The sequence below is a fragment of the Colius striatus genome, chromosome 1 (genome assembly GCF_028858725.1).
Source record: "Colius striatus isolate bColStr4 chromosome 1, bColStr4.1.hap1, whole genome shotgun sequence".
In the NCBI taxonomy this organism is placed as follows: Eukaryota; Metazoa; Chordata; class Aves; order Coliiformes; family Coliidae; genus Colius; species Colius striatus.
This window is the reverse complement of record NC_084759.1, coordinates 60557843-60578081: the sequence shown is the minus strand read 5'-3', so window position 1 is coordinate 60578081 and position 20239 is coordinate 60557843. Positions and strand designations below refer to the sequence as shown.

General features: G+C 40.7%; 1 protein-coding gene across 2 annotated transcripts in view; it reads left to right on the top strand.

Annotated features, from left to right (window-relative positions):
- The window catches only part of TUBGCP3 (tubulin gamma complex component 3), a 52790-nt gene extending 36265 nt beyond the window's left edge, over positions 1 to 16525 (top strand). Inside the window, exons 14-22 of one of the 2 annotated variants that reach the window (XM_061996838.1) lie at positions 3189 to 3378; positions 4662 to 4797; positions 5828 to 5896; positions 6727 to 6862; positions 9486 to 9574; positions 9709 to 9840; positions 10207 to 10347; positions 10921 to 11037; positions 12504 to 16525. In XM_061996838.1, coding sequence (XP_061852822.1) covers positions 3189 to 3378; positions 4662 to 4797; positions 5828 to 5896; positions 6727 to 6862; positions 9486 to 9574; positions 9709 to 9840; positions 10207 to 10347; positions 10921 to 11037; positions 12504 to 12662 — 1169 coding nt within the window. In that variant the 3' untranslated portion in view covers positions 12663 to 16525. Of the gene's footprint in view, positions 1 to 3188; positions 3379 to 4661; positions 4798 to 5827; positions 5897 to 6726; positions 6863 to 8969; positions 9134 to 9485; positions 9575 to 9708; positions 9841 to 10206; positions 10348 to 10920; positions 11038 to 12503 lie in introns of those variants that run through there. The other variant, XM_061996847.1, reaches the window with a different exon arrangement.
- Positions 16526 to 20239: the final 3714 nt, after the last annotated feature.

Below are 20239 nucleotides of genomic sequence, written 5' to 3'. Positions count from 1 at the left end.
AAAGCTTGGTTTTCTGGGTTTCACACACTCAGATTAACCTTGGTTTAATTTTTATTTGAACACTTCACAGCATGGACTTTTTAGCATGAGTACCTCCATGAAAGATGTTGCAATAATAAAATCCCATTCATGCCTGGAAGAATATTTCATCCAGTAATGTGATTTTTGTACCATGTGCATTCAAAGATGTACTTGAATTGCAGAGAGGGGTCAGAGTTAAGTGAATAAGGTCTGTAAATGCATTTGAACCATCTTTTTGCAAGCTACTAGAAAAGGCAAAACATTCTTTGGCCATACTACTTTCACTACTTAACACAAAGTATATGGCTGTGCTTTTACTATATTTTATTTAATTTTAATTTCCACTTGTTTCTCTCTCCTTGATTGAATGGAAGATCTGCACAAGTATAGGTTCTCTGTTATGTAGAGGTTGAAAGCTTTGAAGCAAGTATGTTATCTTAAGTGCTGAGAATAGCTATCTCAGAACAAAGTGTGGTTTTAGAAGTGAGTGTTATCCACTATATCTGCAGTATGCTGAAGGCAGGCTGAGGTTGTAGTGTGCAGCCTAAATACCTTGTGCTATTGCACTGCCTGAATTCTGCTCAAAACTGCATTTGTATTTCGGGCATTTTACCCATTCAATCCAGAAAGAACATTCTGTGTCAGTGATGTTGGAAGTGCATCCTGTCATCCCTGTTTGTGCCATCTGACAGTATCCTGAGAGTCCCTTCAGATAATGAGACAATGGAAAGCCTGAATTCGGGGTGCTTTTTCTCATTTAAAATCTGAATGTTTCATAGGCTTGACTGTATTTCAAAAATTTCTTTAGTTTGCTTTGGAACCTTAACTCTCATGTTTCCTCATTTTCCTTTTGATACTGAAGTAATTATGGTGTAAAAAGCTGTCTCAATATGTATTAGAACAAGAAGTCGGAGATGAAGAAACTGCTCTTCTACTGTTGGTCATCTTGTCTGACAGGTTATGGAAGCAGCCTTTGGAAAAAAGGACAGTAAAAAAGGCAGATAAAGAAGTGCCAGCTCCAGCCTCTAGCTGTCCTCAATATGGAAACTTCAGAACTAGGAATGACATGAGACCACTATGTTCAATAGCAACTTATGGGCCTGTCTTATCAGTGTTTTTTGCCTGATCCTTGACCCATTTCACAGTGTCCTGAGATAATTTTGCACAGCTTTAAAAAGTTGTGCCTAGAACTCCTGTTTGTTGACGTAAGAACCTTTTTAGTAGTTTTGTGTGTCAAACAGGGATGTTGCACTGCCAGTGGTGGTGTTCATGTATGCAAAGATGGTGTGTTACAGCTACACATTTAAATTTGAACTGGGCAATTGCTTACTGCCTGTTGACTTTGTCTGTGCCTTGAGCCAGCCCTAGGCCCAGCCTCTGTGTCCAGTAGTTGAAGGTATTAGCCCATAACTCTTTTTGAGTTGGAATGCTCCTGGATTTGCTTTACCCATGTGCCTTACAGCATCTTGTGGAAAGGCACTTGAAGTGACAGATTGATGGGGGATTGTAAATTAGCATGTTTTCTCTGTGAAGCTCCTCTTCTAGCTTTTTTCCCCTTCTGGACATTCTTCCTCTTTCTTCTAAAGCCAACAGTGAAGCTATGTAGCAGATCAGATGGCTCATACCACTACGCATGCAGGCAACCACAGTAGAATCCATCTTTTGAAGAGGATGAGATCTACTGACAGGGAAAGACTGGATGAAAGTTAGAGTTGATTGGCCATTCTCACTGCCCTGTTGCCCTGTACTAGTGAGACAAATGCATTTGCACAAACTGTTTTTCCCTTTTTCCAAGCAGTAGGAACACTGCTGAGTGGTTCCTTACCTAAGCAATGCAAGTATTGCTGTGTCAGATCACAGCAGATCTCTGCCCTGCCTTAACTAGAGTGAGCAGAGACCTTGGTCAGGTGTCTCCTGGTTTGCTGTCACTGACAGGAAAGAGGAGTTTGACGATTCCTTACTGCAGACTCTATTAATTCTCACATTTCCTAAGCTTGATGCCTATTACTTGACTAAGTAGTATTCTGTTGTAGGGATTTTGATCACGGCAACATATTATACAACTGTCTGTTTTTAATATCTCTGCATCTTGCACTTTTGGTGTCTTAAAAAGAGCTTCACAGGTTACTGAGTGAGAATTTAGAAACCTTGGGTAATGTGATAGAACCAGGCACTGTGAGGTTTTCCCTCATTAAAGAGTGACTTCTTTATTATAGCTACTGTTTTTTTCTTTGATTTAAAAGCATTTTAATAACTGAGACTGAACCTCATCAGAACATGAACTTTACATTTTTTAATTTTCCTGTCTGTAGTACAGGTTGAGATTAATCCTGGAGCAGGCAAGGCACTGTCTTACACTAATTTAGTACCTGGGTCTTCAGTTTTAGCTTTAGAGAAATAGTGCTGTGATTAAAAAAATGTTGACATTTTGGGGAATATATCCTTTAATGCTGAGGAAGTTGAGTCTTATAGTAGTTGTCAGTACCGTATTTGGTCTTTTGCTCCACGTTGCTTGAAGAGGCCATAATTCCTGCTATCTCATAACAGCCTTGTTGAAGACACTCTCTTAATCAACTTAGAGTTGAAGAGTGAGATATGTTTCCTATTAAAGGACGATGTCCTGCTTTCTGCTCCCAAATTGCTGTGCATTAACAGTGGAGCAGAAAACATCAAGTTGCTGGCAGTCCCCCAGATAGCACACGTTCCCTTTCTCATTCTAACTTACATATGGGAACTCTTTTTGAATGTTCTGACTTAACTCTTCTATTTCTTTCCTTCTTATTTTTTTCCCCCACCTATAGAAGTGACTTCTGATCTAGGTCTCCTCCATCAAAGTATCTCCCTAACTGAGCTTTTTTTAGATCTCCTTCGAATTACTTGATTCTCTAAGTTGCAGGTTTTCATCAAGCTAAAAAAAAACCACTGCCTGTGTAAAAGCTCTTATTGGAAAGCACAAGCTGACCACAGATTAGAAGCGTTAGTGTCTTTAACACTATTGGCTGCTTTAGACTTGTTTTCACTTTGGCTATGCCAAATGTATATTGCAGTGGATCAGAATAAATAGCAATTTCTCTGCTTGTATGTTTCAATTCCAAAGCTTATTCACCTCAGTTGTGGAAAAACACTAACTTAATTTTACTTGTTTTCTTTTTTTCTTTTTCTTTTAGCTGCTGATTTGTTCACAGATCTGGAAAATGCATTTCAAGAGAAAATTGATGCAGCTTATTTTGAGACCAGCAAATACCTACTGGATGTTCTCAATAAGAAGTACAATTTACTGGAACACATGCAGGCCATGAGGCGCTACTTACTACTTGGTCAAGGAGACTTTATCAGACATTTAATGGACTTGCTCAAGTAAGAGAGTAGAAAGGGTAGTTCTGTTGGATTTGTGGTGCTTGCAAATGTGCCTGATCAGCACAGAAACTGTTTTGCTTCTGGATGGGGACCCCTGAAGTATCTGATCATTCAAAGATTTAATTGAACAACTATTCTATTTTGGGTTTAATTTCTTTGACCCTGAGGCTTAAACTTTGTTGTTCCTTTTTGGTAGGAAGTATATTTAGTAGCATTTCACAACGTCTTGGAAAGTTGCACAGTATAGGTGTTTTTACACTGACCCTGTGACAGCCTCAAGAATGTTAGCACTTCTCTCACTCCTGCCAGAAAATTTAAGCAGAAAAATTCTGTTGCCCTTGATGCCACTAGTTAGCACTGCTGTAAATGTCAGACTTCTGTATTTTAGAGGTGTTTGGTCCAAAACATCATTGTCAAAACCCCTAAATGCAAAATTAAATGCCTGTTTTAAGTGTTCAGGTACACTCACAAATACTCCTTTCAGTTCTTAAAGTGCATTTGTAAGCTCACTGCTTTTACACTATGGTGCTACTGATGAAATAATCTATCAAAAACATCCTTTACAAAACTTTCCTTTGGTCTAGAAAGCAGGCTTTGTAGTAGAGCTTCCTTTAACTTGTTTGTAAATCAAAATCAACATTGTCTGTTGTTGTCATGGTCATGTGTACATGACCCTGCTTTTTTAAGTGAAAATTAGTGTGAAGCAGAATAAGGTTGGTTTTGTGGAGTCATAGAATCATAGAATGGTAGGAGTCAATATTACATTTGCGGCAGAAGTGGTGAGGGGTTTTCCCCATACTGATCATGGCAGAGGGGAGTAGCAAAGAGTGCTTCCTGCTTGCATGTTGCAACTCTTTGGAAAGTTTAAGTTACATAGAGGGGGTGAGTTTGTGTGCTTCTGCCAGCATTTCTGAGCCCGTGAGATTTCTGTCAGTATTGGTTTGATGTGTTAATGATGTAATCTGTGTCATTTTAGATATGAATGCAGCTCAGATTACAGAATAGTTACGCTAGCAATTCTGGTAATTTCATATTACTAGTATTAAATGAGAATAAAGTTGCTCCTTGTGCTGATGTTCAGGTGTATAGCTGCATGTGAATAGACATATTCTGCTCAAATATTTTGCTTATTGATTTTCTTTGTGGTTAAGACTGAAAGACTAATATGAGAGGTTTTGAAAATCTGTCAGAAAAGTGTTTCACACTGTGCTGCAGTTACCACCAAATTGCTGCTGCGGAATATCTCAGTAATATGCCGCGACTGTTTGTTTTGTAACCACCAGGCCAGAGCTTGCACGCCCAGCTACAACCTTGTATCAGCATAACCTAACTGGAATCCTTGAAACAGCGGTGAGGGCAACTAATGCCCAGTTTGATAATCCTGAGATTCTCAAACGATTGGATGTTCGACTTCTGGAGGTCTGTTGCATCGTCATGATTGACCTGAAACGTACCTTTTTTAATGTGTGTGCATACATGCAGACATCTATACAAAGCAAAATTTTCCTATGTGTACATAGTAAACCCTCCACCAACACCTACTACCCAGTTTTTCATTAAAGTCTACTTTGAATTATGTAAACCTCATTTAATAAGTCTTCTTTTCCCATTTCCTGTTTATTATCTATTTATATTTCAAGCTATAAATTTACAATCTTTTCATTGACAATATGAAGTTGAGTATTTGGAGTTAAACAGTAATTGATACTGGTGGCCCTGATTTGAGGTTCTGCAAACAGCTATGTAGGGAGGCAGTCAGTTTGTCACCAATAGTCACAAAGAGTGAAGCAATGTGTTTTGTGAATGTAAGAAATTCTTTGGTAAGAAACTTGAGTTAATAAGAAAGCTCAGGTCCCAGAAGTGGGAGTTAACTGTGTAGCATCTGAAATGAGTCTATACCTTAGGACCTTATGAGTCCTAAGAAGTCTTTCCTTCATTTCCTTTACTAGCTCCAGTGGAAAATCATTGACTTTACAGGTATCAATATTTGGCTGAGGTGAATCCCACCCTTGTGTCAAAATTTGATTAATTTTTGCATCATCTACTACTTTTGGCAAGGATCGTCTGTATATCACACTGATGTGGATGCTTGGCTTCTTCATAAGCTTTGGAGAATGGAAGAGTAAGCAAGAGTTGGGTCTTCAGCACTAGTATACTCTGACAAGTGATAGAACAAGAGAGAATGGCCTCCAGTTGTGTCAGGGGAGGTTTAGATTGAATATCAGCAAAAACTTTTTCACTGAAAGGGTTGTTAAATACTGTCACAGGCTGCCCGGGGAGGTGGTAGAGTCACCATCCCTGGAGATATTTAAAAGACTCAGATAAGTTGCTGAGGGACATGGTTTAGTGATGGGCTTGGCAGTGGTTGGACTCAACGATCTTAAAGGTCTTTTTCAACCAAAAGGATTCTATGATTATACAGTCAAAGTAGTGTATCTTTTTAATACAGGTATCTCCTGGGGACACTGGATGGGATGTCTTCAGCTTGGACTATCATGTTGATGGGCCAATAGCAACGGTAATGTCATGTACTCCTGGCTGTCAACGTGTCTCATACTGAATTGTATTGCTAAATATATTTTTTTTTGTCTTGAAATAACTTTTTTTTTTTTTTTCTTTTTTAGTCTGGAGTGTAAGATCAGAGGGACTTTTCTGGGGTTTTTTTGGCATCTAGGATGCACCCACTGTATAAACAGTTGAGCCAAAATCTCAATTCTTATAAATTAACTGAGTGCTGAAAAACTACATTTAAAACAATCATTACTGAAAATAGTAATTTTCAGCAGAGATTTTAGCAAGTACTTAATAAATGGAGTGCTCTTCTTCTTCCATTATTACTAGTCTGTAGCTACCAATTTGGGATAATTTGCAAAGAACTGAAGAATGTATTTGAGGAGAACCTATTTGCACTGCCTAAATGAAATTTGATAGGTAGTGTTCATTAGAACTACAGAGAAAATAGCTGCATTATTGATCAGAATGCATTTAGCCTCTATATAGGTCTTGTAAAGCACTATTTTTTTAAAAAAAGAACCAGGACATCAAAATTAAAGTGTGACCAACAGAAGAAGTTTTCATATGTAGTTTGAAAAGACCTAAATATTCAGGCTTTGTGATGTTCACTCCTCCTTATGCTTCCTGCAGTGCCCTGTGCCTACTTGGATGTTAGGTAACTCAGTTCAGCCTTGAGGGAAGATCTTTCCAAAAGCTCTAGGGTTTCCAGGGATTTTGTTTTGACAATATTTACCGAGAAACTGTCAGATAAGATCAACTTTGAAGAAGTTCTTTGTCCTTCAGAACACATAGTATGTCTATTAAATTTATACTGATATTTTGTCTGTTTTGTAGGTATTTACACGTGAGTGCATGAGCCATTATCTCAGAGTGTTTAATTTCCTCTGGAGAGCTAAGCGAATGGAATATATTCTTACTGATATATGGAAGGGGCACATGTGCAATGCCAAGCTTCTGAAAAGTATGCCAGGTGAGAGAGGCCGGATGGATGACATACTTGTAAACTGGATTTATATGGCTGCATCTTATTTTGATATTAACTGTTAGCTGTATGTTAAGGAGGCGGGGGGGAAAGAAGTCTGTGAAACAGCTGGCTGTTATATTTTATTGCTCCTTCTTGACTGTTCAATGATAGATGAAAATGAAGGTAGCATTACTGTAAACAAAAGTTTCCTGTTTTCTGTTTTACTTAATCACTGGTTGTGAGTTTTTGTAGCAGTGAGCAAATAAAACTTTCCACATCTCTGGAAAAAGACTGTTACTCATCCATCCCCTTTTATTCATCTTCCTTAATTCTTCCTATCTGTATCCTGTGTCTTCCTCTCTCTTGTACTGGAAACAGTAAGTCTCACTCACACATTCACACTTCTGAATGTACTAGTTTTACCTTCATTTATTCCCTGTGCTTTTATTTAGCTGAGAGCAGAAGAGGCTAAGAAGAGAAACATGTTTTAGAAGAAATAGGAAACATCTTAAGTGTAGTAGCTCCGCTCTGTGTTTAATGGTCTGTGACTTTTTGATCCTATTTCTTGGCTGAGAATGTAGTCCTATTTGTGAGCATCTGCACTGGCTCACTCTTGAAATTTTTACATTTCTCTCAGTAGAAAAATAGCTATTGAGGGTTACACTTCTTTGTGGCATAGTAATAGTTACAAAGATATATTTATGGTTTTAGGAACTGTTTGGTGGGTGGGAGTGTGGACACCTTGGCCTTAGAAGGTCACTGGGAGACAAGCTCTTGTGCACAAGGCTGATCTCTGGAACTGCACAGGATGACTAGGTTTCCTTTCAGCTTCTGTAAGACTGGATTTAGTTCACTGTCATTTCCCTGTCCCAAGTAAGTGCTTGTTTGACTCCAAATCAGTGGTCTATTGCGTTCTTGCTTTCAGTTCCCTTTGAGACTAGGATGCAGGTAACACATTTTATTCTTAACACCTGAGGGTCTTCAGGCTGGAGCTGTCTCCCATTACTAGGGTTTTATTCTTTTATTCTCAGGACGAAGTTTGGGTTTACTTCCTTTTTTTTTTTTCCCTCTTGCACTCACTGCCACCACCACCACTCTTCCTCTGGGAGGCCTTTCTTGTGCTTTGCCATGGAGCAGTCTTCTGTAGCTAAAAGCTCAGTTGCATGTTGCCTTTAGGTTTGGCTGTACTTGAAGGAAAGCAGACATTCAGAATGCTTACCAAGCTGTTTTAGCTACTGTTGGCAGAAGGAGCAGTGTTGTATTCCTCGGTTGTGCCTCTGACAAGGGACAGTGTGTTTACAAAGATCTGTACTGCCTTCTACCTGAAGAAACAGGAGCCTTTCTTGCTCACTGACATGTCAAAGTTGGAAGCTGCAAGTAGAATTCTTTTCTGAAATACATGGAGAGTCCACCCCAGCACTGATTTATGAAGAGGCAGAACTTGGTTTTGTTTTCTCTCTCCCCCTCCAAAACACTACCTTCCCCTTCCAGTCACAGAGCACCAAATGGAAGACAGTGACTGACAGGAGGAAGCAGCTGCAGGGTCTTTTGTTTTTCAGCCACAAAGAGGTAGTGTTGACTTTTAAGAACAGATTTATTCACAATTCTCCAAAAGTCTCAACAGCCAGGGATTTTAATGGCTTAAAGGAGTACTGCTAGAGTGCATTATCAAGCTTGACCTTCTCCTTCAGTAACTGGAAGAAGAAACACAGTTATAGCCAACTTACCAATATTGAGCAATTTGTGTTGTTTAGCCAAGCCTGGAGGCTTTTTTCATTGATGCTGTTTAAAGTACATGCAACATAACATGTTTAGGGATAGTCTTCCTGCAAAGACCCAAGAAATGAAGGACAGAGTAGCCTGTTGGTAATATCTTTCAGATCACTGAATGGTTCTGTGGCATCCCAAGGTATGAAAATGTAGGATTCCTTTTGTTGTAGTCTCACAACTTGTTGCAGTGGCAATTCCTTTGGCAGCTTTTTAGAAATTGACTTCCTCTGCCTGGATATCTGCATGATTCCAGAAGGCTGAGTATCTTCATTCCAGAGAATTATTGCAGTTGATGGTAATCTCAATATTACCCTTCCACAACAGAGGTGCCATCTACTTACAGGTGAGCAGCTGAGGCCATTGGTGACTTACCTGTGGGTCTCTCTGGTGGATCATGGAATGAACCTGGACCATGTGAGCCACAAATTCCCTACCTCTGTCACAACTACCCTCTCAGTGTAGTTGGATAATGGAAGAAGATACTGTCTCTGGTTTTGTAGGCCGATGGTAAGAGATGTGAGAGGCCCCAGAAGCAACTGAAGATCTGTGGCCTCAGATTTTCAACCAAAAGAACACATTAAGTATATTTTGGTCTCTTGATACTAAGAGGATCTTTTTCACTTGTGATACTCAGTAAATTTCCAGCACTGTCTGAACACACAGTCAGTGTCATCTTGGATATAATTGTGCAATGTTCTTTGCTCATCTGTTGACAGCCAGTATTGGTGCCAGCATGCAAAATTAGTGGGTGTTTTATGAAGTATTCAATGTGGTAGAAAGACATTTACCAAACTGGTAATTTGATGGCAGTGCCTGTCTTTGCAGTCTGTAACGTGCCATCTCTTTGGATTTCTTACAGAGCTCTCTGGGGTGCTGCATCAGTGTCACGTTCTGGCATCAGAAATGGTCCATTTCATTCATCAAATGCAGTATTACATTACATTTGAGGTATACTCTGTCCACCCGCTTAGTTGTTTAAAAATTTAGTACTTGTAAGATTCCGTATGTGTTACGTGTCTTAAATTTCAAAGACCTTGTCACCTAGCAAATCAAAAGAGCCCAATTTTGAATCGTTGCTCCAGGTGCTTGAATGTTCGTGGGATGAACTCTGGAACAAGGTCCAACAAGCACAGGACTTGGATCACATCATTGCAGCTCATGAAGTTTTTCTAGATACAATCATAGCTCGGTGCTTGCTGGATAGTGACTCCAGGGTAAGTCTTCTCCTTTGTATTGAATTGTGACTTTGTGATCTTGTCTCATGTTTTAGAAACTACCTCCTCTTGTGTTATAGAAGCAAGAGGAAAGGTCTTTTTTCTTCCTGATATCAGACCTTATGGAAGGCTTTGTACATACTCCTCAAACCCAGTGACAGATGCTGGTTATAAAACGTATTGCAACGTGAGCCAGTTAGTTTTGGTCCTAAGAAGCTGTGTGGTGATGCACAACTGACTTGGGGCTTTGCAAAACAGTGTCTCCAGCTGTGTATGAAAAGATTTATGTTCTGAAGAATGGTGGTAACTTAAATCTCTTTTGCTGAGGAACTGTTTCATTGGTTTTATTGCTTAACTGTCATGCAGGTACTTCTCAACCAGCTTCGAGCTGTTTTTGATCAGATCATTGAGCTTCAGAATGCCCAAGATGCAATGTACAGAGCTGCTTTGGAGGAATTGCAGCTGAGGTTACAATTTGAAGAGAGGAAAAAACAGCGTGAGCTTGAGGTACAGTAAGGCTGTTGCTAGAACATGAAAATTAATTGAGGCAGATATATTCGTTTTTTCATATATGAAGGATTTTAGATCTCATGTAGAGGTACAGAAAGGATGAAAGATGTATTTGGGACAAATGTAAAAGTTAGCAGCAGTAGCTAGTGAAGTCAAACAAAACCGCTGAAGGGTGTTCTGTCTTGCCTGAAAACTCTAGGTGAGTAGATTCTCTACTAGTCTTAGTAAGGTGAGAAATGTAGTGGTCTCTTAGCTGAAGGAAATGGAAGAGGCTTTAATATTCTGAACTCTTTTGCAAAATTGTCATAGCTCCGTGCCTGCCTCCTTACTGTCTGTGGGACATGCAGTGTTGGTGTGAGACTTGATTGCTTTGCTAACCTCAGGTTTCTTCCATATACTGTACAACCACCCAGGGAACTGATAGTTTTAATATTAGAGGCTCCATATTTGACTTTCTATGGCAGTGGTTAGTTTGTATAAACGTGGTAATTTAGTTGGGCAGAAGATGGCCCAATTAGCAGCCTTCATCTTGTGACACTTGACCTCTTAACTCATTTGGTCTCTTTGTAGGGCAAGTGGGGTGTAACTGCGGCAGAAGATGAAGAAGAGAACAAGAGGGTGAAAGAATTTCAGGACTCAATACCCAAAATGTGCTCACAGCTGCGAATCCTCACTCACTTTTACCAGGTGCTCCTTAGATTACTTTTTTTTAATATGGATGCTGAGCTTTGATATATAGAAATCAGTTTCAGATATTGAGTAGGGGTAACTTACTGTACTATAATACTTAACAGTATTTTTGTGTGTGCAGTTTTTGGATCTAGGTTTTTGGCTTTTTCTTCTCTGAAGCTTATATTCACTGTTCCTTGGTAGACAGTAGGTTTGAAAAAAAAAAAAACCAACAAGGAGAATAGTACACCGAGGTTATAATATACTAGTGGCTTTTGTTGAAGGCTGTAGAGATCTTGAGCTTTGATGTGAGGACTTCAGATCTTGGAGGAGTTTGCTCCTGGGTCATAAAATCATAGAATCATTTCAGATGGAAGAGAGCTTTGAGATCATCGAGTCCAAATATTTCAGTTTTCCCAGGGGAAAATGGAGACAAACTCTTTAAGTGTAGCCTGTGAATAGGTTGTAGTCTGTGTGCTCTACACAGTTAGTACAAGTTGGCAATGTAGCTTTTGCCTGCTTGGACTATATTCCTGCTGATCCCTACTATGGATTTTTCATGCAGGACTTCCCTGGTCTGCCTTTGTCATCTTTGGAAGTAATGGGGTGCTCTTGTTGTGGGAATCTCCACTTTAGTATTTAATGGAGATCAGGAATGAACTCTTCAAGTGAGTCTTACCAAAGTCCTCACCTTTCCTGCATGCTGTGGAGCTCCTGCATTCCCTTGGCTGGAGCTGAATGGGATCATGGGCTGCAGGAATGTGCAAGTCCCACATAAAAACTGCTCCAAATGACTAGAGTCTAGTTAGTTACTGGATGTGTAGCACTGGCTGACCTACTGGCCAAATGCTCTGCTTCTCTGGGATCCTACTTGCTGCCCCATAGCCTACATCAAATACATATTTTGAAAGCAAGCAGTGGTCTGGCCTGGCCTGCATTGTACATGCAACATGGAAAGAAGACGATGGAGCAGTGGAACAGGCTACCCAGGGGGGTTGTGGAGTCTCCTTCATTGCAGGTCTTCAATACCCACCTGGACATGTTCCTGTGTGACCTGATCTAGGTGACCCTGCTTCTGCAGGGGGGTTGGACTAGATGATCTCTAAAGGTTCCTTACAACTCTACCATTCTATGATTCTAAGGTGAAGTCTCCATGTTGGGTGTCCTGGGTATGGTGGGGCTGCCCTGTCAGCCTTCAGATAGATGGAGGGTGCCAGCAGGACATGGGGGTGCAGTTGAAAAGACTGAGCTGTTTGCACTGGAGACTCTGAAGTCCATGGCAGACATTTGAAGATGGAACTTTGGCAGAAAGAATGAATCCAGCATAACTGATTTGCTAAAAATTGAGTAATAAATGCTTCTGCTTACCTTTTCCCAGATTCCTTCTGCCTCCTTGCCAGGTCTGGGTACCAAGTGGCATGGCTGTGTAGAACACACCAGGGATGTTTTCTTAGCTCTCTCTTGGGTTTTTCTTTCTCCTTCAGGGAATCGTCCAGCAGTTCTTGGTCCTGCTGACAACCAGTTCTGATGAAAGCCTTCGGTTTCTTAGCTTTAGATTGGACTTCAATGAACATTACAAAGCAAGAGAGCCAAGGCTTCGTGTGTCCTTGGGCACCAGAGGCAGACGAAGCTCACATATGTGAAACCACTGCTAAGGACTGCACCTCGGTATCCGAAGGATGTTGAACCTCCTGTTGGACAATGCAATCAGTGTTGACAGAATGCAACCAAATCGTGCGTGATCGGTGTCTGCCATTTCCACAGGCAACAAGTTCTCAGTCATGTGATTGTGTGGCACTCTAGAGCAGAAAGCAAAAAACAGTAGGGTTTTTTATACACTCATGTTTCTAGAATTACCAAACTAAATGGGGCTGATTGAACCTCTTCCAGTCAACTTCTGAAACCATCCTTTTAAACAAATGCCAATTTCATTTGAAGCTTTCTGAGCTCTCGCCGCTGTAACTTCTGTCTGTGTCCAGGAAATTGCATCTTTTGTTGATAGAAAGCATCATTTCCTTTTTTTAACGAGAAAATAAGAGGGTTATTTTTTCTATATATACTTGTATTTGAAGAGAGCTTTTGTTAAAGCTGACAGATTAGGACCCAGACTTACTGTCCTTGTTAAGGAGCTGTACAGCATTTCGTTATGCTGATTTTCAATGTTGTGATGTGTTTGACTGCGTGAGAAACTTTGTATCAGGAGACATAAACTTCTATTTAATTTTTTGTTGTTTTCAAAATTAACAAACAAATGCAAAATTTAGTAGGGAAATTCTATGGTTACTGTACAGGTGAAAACTATAGAAAGCAGAGTGGGACTGTATTGTACATAAGGTCTAAAAAATGAAGTTAAAGCCTTAGTACTGTGAAGGGAAAGTGTAGGTTAAGATGAAATTGAATGAAATTGTTGATGTTCAAAGTCCAACCTGTAGAAAGAGACTGACTTGGCTAATGTTGACTTCATTCTCTTCCCTTCCCTATTTTTTCATTGTAAATATTTATATATTGCTGTCCAGATGTTGGAGAGAGGGGGATTCTTCTTCTGCAAAGTTGTCATTATATCAGGTCATTTATTATGTTCCACAAGTGCAAGCTTAGAAGAATAAAAACACGATTATCTTTCAAACAAGTGTTTTGCTTTCTGTAGTCGAGAGATTATGATTCTTCCACAGAGTGAGAAAGGAGAAGCTTCCAGTTAGGGATCTGCAAATCAATACACTCCTATCTATTACAGGATTTTCCTACTAGTCTTATCTATAGTTAGTTATGTGCAATCCATTAATTAACAGTTGTCCTCAGATCAACCATGTCTGTGGCCTTTCTCACCTTTTGCCTTTAGCGCTGCTGGAACCCTTGGGAAGCAGAGACACCCACCAGGCCGTGCAAGTGAGGCTGCAGTGAGTCATGTTGGAGGTGAACACTCATGGAGACAATGTACCAACTTGCAGCCCTGGACTAGCAGGGCTACTCTGCCCTCTGGACACCAGAATTCCCGTTACTGGATGGGTCTCAGAGACCTTGCTTTTGTTTAACATGTAAGACTTCTAACCCTGTGCCCTCAAAGGACCTGCTAGCTCAACTGCCCTCGTTGGGGTTTAGAGTACTTGCAGGCAGCATTTCAGCTGTAAGAAAATATGGGCTCTGAAGCTTATGATACTCTGTGTGCCAAAGGAAAGCTGAAGGATGCCGAGCTTGGCAACTTCATCAATCACTTGACAGACAGGAGCACTCTGTTTTTGTGGGTGTAGTGGGAGCATATTGTTTCTTGTAAAGTCTGAAGGAACAAAGCTTATGTGATGGTGTTTTGGCCAAAATTGGTGGGGGGAAAAAATAGTTTCACAGGCCCTCTTTTGGCCATTTCTTTGAGAAACAGAGTGCACAGTGAGTTCCACTTGAACATGAGGAGAAACTTATTTTCTGTGAGGATGAAGGAGCCCTGGCACAGGCTGCCCAGGGACGACGTGCAGTCTCCTCTGGAATATTTGAAACCCACTTGTACGCGTTCCTGTGTGACCTGATCGTGGTGAACCTGCTTTAGCAGAGGGGTTGGACCAGATGATCTGTAGGGGTCACTTCCAACCCCTACCAGTCTGTGTGATTCTATGATGATCCCATGTGTCATTAGTCCACAGACCACAGAGGCAGCATCAGTGTCAGAACTAGAGAAGACACAGAGAAAGGTTTAGATCTCTTCACTGCTAAAACAAATCCAGCATTGAAACAGGAACCCGCACTACTGGCCATACTGGGAACAATCATTTTGAGGTGATTCTGCAGAAATCTGTCAATCTGGGAAGAGTTCTCACTGCTGCAGGAGTTGCTCTGACTGCCAGGCTGATGGGGATGTTTTGAACACAAGATACAGAATACCTGGGCAAGTGAGGAGCTGCCATTGTCCTCAGTGCTCCGTTGTGGCTGATGACCAGTTCCTTATCTCCTAAGCCAGCAGCTGTCATCTTTATTTCAGTCTACATGGTTTTTTGTACCTTTCGATCCTACGTTTGACACTGATCAGTTGTAGTGTAACCAGCAAAGCTTGAGGAAACCACTGACTCCTTTTCAAGTAAGATAGGTTGGTGAAAAACATAGACAAAAAGATGAGTCTTTGTGACCATCTGTTGGCACTATGGCCAGATTCTCATCAAGAGAGTGAATCAAGAGCTGAGCATTAAATGCTTCAAATTTTCCTTTAGGCTTGGAAATAACTGTAATTAATTATTTGAGAGCATCAACACTTCAAGCTAGCACAGAAAATGATGACTTGATGCATCGATAAGTATTTGAAAGGGGAGACATACAATAACCTCTCCAGCTCTGCAGGAGAGTCCCCTGGAAGTGGAGAGGAACCCTTCCTGAAATCTTCCATAGCTCAGGCAATGGCATCCATTCTCTTTTTCTCAGAGATTGCTGTGCCTGTACTGAAGGAAGAGCCATTGCCACTCTGACCGCTGGGCTGAGGAAAGGTTCAGAATCTCCAGTACAGAGTAACTGGACCAGCTTTGTTGAAAGATTCCCCTGGAAGTGGATGGGAGCCAGCAATGTCACCTTCCATTTTTATAGCAATTTCAGCCACTTTTTTTCCCCTTTACTGATTTATGCTTCAACTACAGCTGGATTCTTCTGTCTTAGAGGCACTATCAGCATTACCTAGTGCTGCTTCTCTGCAGCACAAAGCATGGCTTTCATGAAAGAATCTTCATTGATATAAAGGGGGAGACTGGTTTTGTAAAGCTATTACAGCAGAAATGCAAGCAGAGCTGCCCGCAGCTAGCTACCTGTGCTCCAGCATATGCTGTCTGTAGAAATGCCGCATTGCACAGAGTGGCAATCTGACCAAGAATGCTGGGAAAGGTGACTCACCCTTTTCTCTTCTTCAGCAGCAATTTAACCAGGTGACCCAAAGGTGATTTTGGGAGGAGGATGTGGGGGAAAAATAGTGGGATAAGCTGATAAAAGGGTCAGTCATATGCAAATAGGGCACTGGTCAGTTTGTTTTTCTAGGCTTGCCCTTCACCTGGTCAGTGCTGTCCTGTCACCTTTGTAAATCCCTCTTCCTCTGCTTTTGCCTCTTCCTCTTTCCTTTCATGTGTTATGAGGTCCAGGTGCAGCAAGTGGAGTAGGGGTGAAGTGTACCTGTGGTGCCAGCAACTGCAGGCCCTGCAGTGAGAGGATGCATGTATCCAGAGGTGAGAGAGTCCCAGGGCCTGCTGCTGGCTGAGTTATGTGTGTAAGCCCAGCTACTAGGGGGATCCACCTTTGTACCAAGGGCCTTGCAGAATGTTGTATATTTGAGGAGTTACTGATATTGAACAGAGATCTAATTGATCTCTAGAGCTCCTTTCCAATCTCTGCCATTCTATGATTCAGTGAACAGACATGTTTGTTCTACTGGGCTTCATACCTGGGGCTTGAGCAGCCTGAATGACAGCATGAGCAGCTATTCTATGGGAATGCCATTGAGTACCCCGTGCCAGCCCATCCTGCCGTGGCCATGGGCTATGGAAGAAGGAAACCTTCCATGGATGATGAGACCTGTGCAGTGCACCATGGGAGCATCCATCAAGGCTCTGTCTGATGCTGCACAAAGGCAAGGTGCCCAGTATCTGAAGGGGAATAAGTTTTACTTCTTACTTGTATTCTTCTTTTTATCCTATTTATACTCCTGGTTTTATTCTGTCATATTAAAACAGCTGTTTTATTTAAACCATTTGTTGTCGGGCCTTTCTTACTGAGATCCAGAAAGAACCTTGCATCCCCTCTTGCCCTCACCTCTAGGTGCAGAATAAGATTGTAATTATTATAAGTACAAATGCACACCAATATACATCTGTATCTCCTCAAAATAGACTCATCCAGCTCAGACAGAGAGGGGAAGCTGTTGGTGCTGCTTTTGTTTGTATGAGTGTTCTATGTGTCTGTCTGGGTTGACCTTTGTGCTTGGCATGCGTATATATATATGTATGTGGTGTGCATGTGCCTGTGAGGGTTGTATCCTAAGCCTTGCTCCTGGTTGGACTTGGGGTTATGGCAGCCTCATCTCTGTCAGGCTGCTGAATTAGCAATCCCTAAGAAAAGGGAGAGAGAAATGATCTTGTCAGTATTGAGTTTTACATAAATGTGCATAAAAGTTGACAATTTCCCTCTGCTGTGACTGCACAAGCATCTTATCATGCAGTGGGTGGCAGTAGCACCATTCAGGTACATTTCTGAAGAGAAACATAGGTTTTACTTTCTTTTTTTAACACTGAACGACATATCTCCTACAATCAATGTTAAAGATTATAATTCTTAACACACTTTTACTATAGAAGGTTATTATTTATTTTGTAAGGTGTGTAATACAGGCTTCAGGCTAGTAACATCGTTTTGTTATTGGAGCTCCAGTGTCTGAAAATACAAATAAAACTGAAGGCCTAAGCAGCCATGCCTGCAGGCTGAAACAGACCCAGCTCCTGCTCTCTGCATCTTGTCCTGGGCCCACACTCAGCTTCTCATTACGGAGCTTCCAAGGCCTAAAGAAACTTCTGACAAACTGCAGTAAGAATCAGAAATGCAGAAACTAAGAATAAAATGATCACCTGCCTCAGAATGTCATACAACATGTAAAACTCTTCTGGGGTAAAGCACTATCGATGCGGTGCAACCACCAATATCATAAATGCATTCAAAGGAAAAGAAGTAGAATTTATTCTTGTCTTATTCTTTTAAATTAAATGGGATGTTTATTCTGGTAACTGGCATGAAAATGGTATCTTAACCAATGTGAACTCTGAAGAAGAAAAAGTTATAAAACAGCTCCTGAAAAATTGATCTCCCGTAAGTTACAGCAGCCCGGCTGCCTCAGGGGATGGTGCGATGCAATTTAATATCTAAGAAACATCCACTGAGAAATGCCCATGATGTAATCTATTTCTCAGTGAATTAGGTATAGGTTTAGAGCAGGAGATCAAGGACAGAATATAATCATAATCCAGTTCCATTTTAGTGATTCTATTTCTCACTCAAAGCCCTTTGGGTTTTCTCCTCTCACACCACATGCAGTGAACAAATGCCAAGGCCTCTTAACTCTACATAGAAGGATACTTTATAAAAACCATAAATCTCTGTGATTCATTTTGTTAAACTTGGTTGTGAAAAGATTCCGTCTTCCTCCTGTTATATGTGTAAGGTGTCTATTTTTTTGGACAAGAACTTTTTTCAACCTTTAAAAATAGTATTTCTGTCAAGAATGGCAAATTGTCTTCAGTGGGTGTGAAACTAACTTCCAGTACGCCTAATCTAATGATGATTTTCAGTATTAAGGACACTTGTCAAGTACACATGCAGATTTTTAAACATATTAAGATTAGAAAGATAATGAATGATTGAAGAAATTTAAAAACAAAGAGGCAGGGGAAGTATCTGGACAGAAAGTTGAAGTTTATTTTAAAATTTCTAGGCTTAAAGATTGGAGTCCTGTGTGACATTTTGTGACTGTTTCTTAAGGCTGACCTTATAAACCAACTGAGGATGGACATATTTGTACTAATTTCAATTTTCACCCAAATGGGCAGCTGCAGAGACCACAGAGGATATTTCACACACGCATAAAGGTTCTCAGAGACTTCTCAGAAATGCCTAATTTTCACAATCAACTTTTGGCTACTTAAAACCTAAAATATCACTTTAACCTCTAATAAGATTCTGGTAATTGGAGAGAGGAAAGAAGAGTTGGGAGAGCTGCAAGAGGTGTGCAAACATTTATAAGTAGAGCAGGGAGAGATATAAGAGCTTGCTGTTTAATAAGTCAGAGGAAATAATTCTCTATGGTTTCTAGAAGAGCATTGCCACATGCACCTGCTCTACCTGGTGTAATAAACCAAAATTACTTACAGTGCCAAGGATAAGAATAAACAATCTCAAATGAGATATTCTCTCTCTTACTCTGTGATTGGTCAGAGTTAAGAGTTTCTGCAACCTTTGTAGTCATATATCACTCAGGGCTTACTGAACCACGATTTAAAAATATAATGAAAAGATGTAAGTTTTACATTGACAAGGAACATGGCAAATTTAATGTGTGAACCACTCGATCTCCCTAAAGTATTAAGCCAGGCTACTTTATATTAGGTTAGAGCAATGCAATCTGTAAGGTATAAGACTCCCATGTAAGTGTTAACTTGATGCTTACTCTCTTTCACCAGAAGAGCAGTAAACATACCTCAGTCAGAATTTTCCATCTTTTTATCCCAAAGTTAGCTTTTTGCTAGTACACTTTGACTACCCAATACTGTGCATTCTCTCAGAAAATCATTTGGCCAAAACATGAGTGGAAGTAGAGACTTGAGTGCAGGTGAAATGACAAAGATGAGCAGAGGTATACGAGGTCAGAGAGAACATCGAGGTCAGGAAAGTTAAAGAAACTGAGGTGACGGATAGTGGCTCACAAGAGGAGAGAAGGGCAGTGGAGAAGAGAGATCCTGAAAGTCAGCAAATTGTGACCAGAGAGATTCTCAGGAAAGAATGAAGAAAAACATACCAAGAAGAATCTCAGGAGTGTAGGAGGTAAAATTTCTGTCACTGCACAGGTAATTTACTTAGCTCTTTGTGGAACAAATTCTATTAAATGTTTTCCTCCAGAAGTCGTCAGGATAGCAATTAAGTTAGCAAAACATGAGGGTATGGAAAATGTAATTAGAGTGATTGCTACCGTCAGTCTGAATATTAAAAGATACGATTGACAAAAACTGTTACATGGTGATTACCCTGTCTCTGAAATCTTCCAGTGCCCTGGAGACTGAAAACCAGTAATTTGTGTTTGAGATACATGCCAGAAGACCAAGGCAGTTAGGCATCTATGATCGCTCTCACTTCTGCATTTGGGACATTCTTAAAACTCATCAAGGCCACTTTATCACCCTTTAAAGTTTTTTCAAAAATTGCCAAGAGAGAGGCAAAGAACAGTCTTTACACTGCATTCATAGAGTCATAGAATCATAGAATGGTAGGGGTTGGAAGGGACCTTTAGAGATCATCTAGTCCAGCCCCCCTGCAGAAGCAGGGTCACCTAGATCAGGTCGCATAGGAACATGTCCAGGAGGGTCTTGAAGACCTCCAAGGAAGGAGACTCCACAACCCCTCTGGGCAGCCTGTGCCAGGGCTCCCTCACCTCAACAGTGAAATAGTTTTTTCTTATGTTTAAGTGGAACTTTTTGTGTTCCAGCTTCATCCCATTGCCCCT